This window comes from Priapulus caudatus, unplaced genomic scaffold, assembly GCF_000485595.1.
Source record: "Priapulus caudatus unplaced genomic scaffold, Priapulus_caudatus-5.0.1 Scaffold772, whole genome shotgun sequence".
NCBI lineage: Eukaryota > Metazoa > Priapulida > Priapulimorpha > Priapulimorphida > Priapulidae > Priapulus > Priapulus caudatus.
Window position 1 is genome coordinate 2,425 of NW_014577833.1, and position 2,402 is coordinate 4,826.

The following is a 2,402-nucleotide window of genomic DNA, read 5'->3' on the forward strand; positions in this document are numbered from 1 at the left end:
TCTGTGAGTAGCTGGTGTTAGATCTGTGACTAGCTAGTGTTAGATCTGTGACTAGCTGGTGTTAGATCTGTGAGCAGCTACTAGTGTTAGATCTGTGAGTAGCTGGTGTTAGATCTGTGACTAGCTAGTGTTAGATCTGTGACTAGCTGGTGTTAGATCTGTGAGCAGCTACTAGTGTTAGATCTGTGAGCAGCTAGCATTAGATCTGTGACTAGCTGGTGTTAGATCTGTGAGTAGGGGAATGGCACTCACCACGACATGTCTCCTGAACTGGTGACTATCTGGTTGTCGTTATATCTGTGACTACCTATTGTTTGATCTGTGACTAGCTAGTGTCAGATCTGTGACTAGCTGGTGTTTGATCTGTGACTAGCTAGTGTTTGATCTGTGACTAGCTAGTGTTAGATCTGTGACTAGCTAGTGTTAGATCTGTGACTACTTATTGTTTGATCTTTGACTAGCTGGTGTTAGATATGAGTATGTACTCACCACGACATGTCTCCTGAACTGGTGACTATCTGGTTGTCGTCGAGGAACCTGCAGCAGGACAGGTAGCCGGTGTGGCCCGGTAGCTCCCGGCTCACTCGCACGTTGCCTTCTCTCGTTTTCAAACTGTAGATGGAACATATGTTATCCAGACCTGTGCGGAGAGAAGAGAGAGAGAGAGACGCGATGAGACGAGAGAGATACCGGAAGAGACGTGAAGTGACGCGAAGATACGAGGAGAGATGAGAATTGAAGAGATGTAAGGATCAAGACGGCCGGCGATAGGTGCCGGTGTGCTTGTCGTTTGGCGAGTGACCAATGGCAACGGCTGCAAGCTAGCTCTAGAGACCAGCGTCAACTGTGGATGTCATCGGACGTTGTGGACGACACCAGGTGAGGATGTCACCAGACGTGGATGTGACAAGCCGTGGATATCACCAGCTATCCCTCGATCCCACACGCCGCACCTCACAGCAAACGCACGCACGCACGCACGCACGCACGCGTGCGCACGTGAGTTTACTGTACCGGCTACGCCACCCACGGCAGGCCCACGTAGCATTGCCGCGGCTTCCTCCATGCCTACCCCCCCCCCCCCTGTTAGGGTGCGCTACTCTGCGGCGAATGTTTACAACACCGTCCATCTATGCGCGCAGCAACACCGCCCTAACATCTTGCGAACGTGCCGTCTCGTTTCTGCGCCGCCATTATGACGGTCGGCCCCGGAGACGCGGCGCAGCTACGCAGGCGTCTGCTGGCTGTGGCCTCGCACAGAGCTTTCTATCCTGTCTGCCAGGTGGCAGCACGCACGGTGCATTCACCTCCGTCTTCCGAGAAGTTGTACGGGGTTAACGTAACTCTTCACTGTACCTCGTGCAAGCGCGCATGCATACACACACACACACACACAGGCACACGCACACGAACACGCACACACGCGCACACACACAGGCACACGAACACGCACACACGCGCACACACACACACGCACACGCACAGGCACACGCTCGCACGCACACACGCGCACACACACACGGACGCACACGCTCGCACGCACACACACACACAAGCTGTCTTCCCCCGCATCCGTGCGCGCGTGTAGACAGAGAGGATGTTGATCTCTCTCCCATGTCAACCCAAACCTTCGCACCTCCCCCCTCCCCACCACACTTCCGACACCTGCCCACGTTCACCTACCTCCACACGCTACAAAACTGCCTGACGGAGCATAGGCACAGGTCATGACCCAACTGGAACGCAGTGGGATTGCATGTACCTGTAAAAACACACAAAAAGGAGAGAAAAACTTAGCACAATGCGAGAATATGACATGACAGCACGAACATGCCACATTATGCACAGAAATGTAACAACATTTTTAAATATGATAAAGCTTAAATGTGTTGTTAAGAACACATTTTCTAAAAGTGTCATATATACGTCCGTATGTATAATCAGTCCTTAAGTAGACAGTCAGTAGCCTTAAGTGCCTTAGGTAGAAAGACTTAAGCAGACGTATATGTGTATATCTATCTTTGAATAGTTAAATATTAACAAATATCTGTCTATATACCCCCTAAAAGCACTAATATAGATGTACTATTTCCAGAAATTGCATTTGTGTTACTGTGCAGTACTGTAGATATATTAGCGTATGGAAAATGTCTATGTATGACACTAGTTTTCGATACTGTCCACCTATGGTTAGATTATGTTTTATATATATATATATAACATATTCAAATAATAGGTAAATTAAAAGGGTAATTAATAGGCATTTTACTTCTCTCTCTCTCTCTCTCTCTCTCTATCTCTCGCTCTCGCTCTCGCTCTCGCTCTCGCTCTCTCTCTCTCTCTCTCTCTCTCTCGCTCTCGCTCTCGCTCTCGCTCTCTCTCTCTCTCTCTATATATATATA

At 49.3% G+C, this 2,402-nt stretch overlaps 1 protein-coding gene across 1 annotated transcript in view; it reads right to left on the reverse strand.

Moving 5' to 3' along the window:
* Nucleotides 1–489: 489 nt before the first annotated feature.
* LOC106813431 (guanine nucleotide-binding protein subunit beta-like) overlaps nucleotides 490–2,402 on the reverse strand; it is a gene marked incomplete at its 3' end in the record, with an annotated part of 45,993 nt that continues 44,080 nt past the window's right edge. Inside the window, 2 exon segments of the mRNA XM_014817562.1 lie at nucleotides 490–640; nucleotides 1,684–1,762. Of these exon segments, the coding sequence (XP_014673048.1) occupies nucleotides 490–640; nucleotides 1,684–1,762 (230 nt within the window).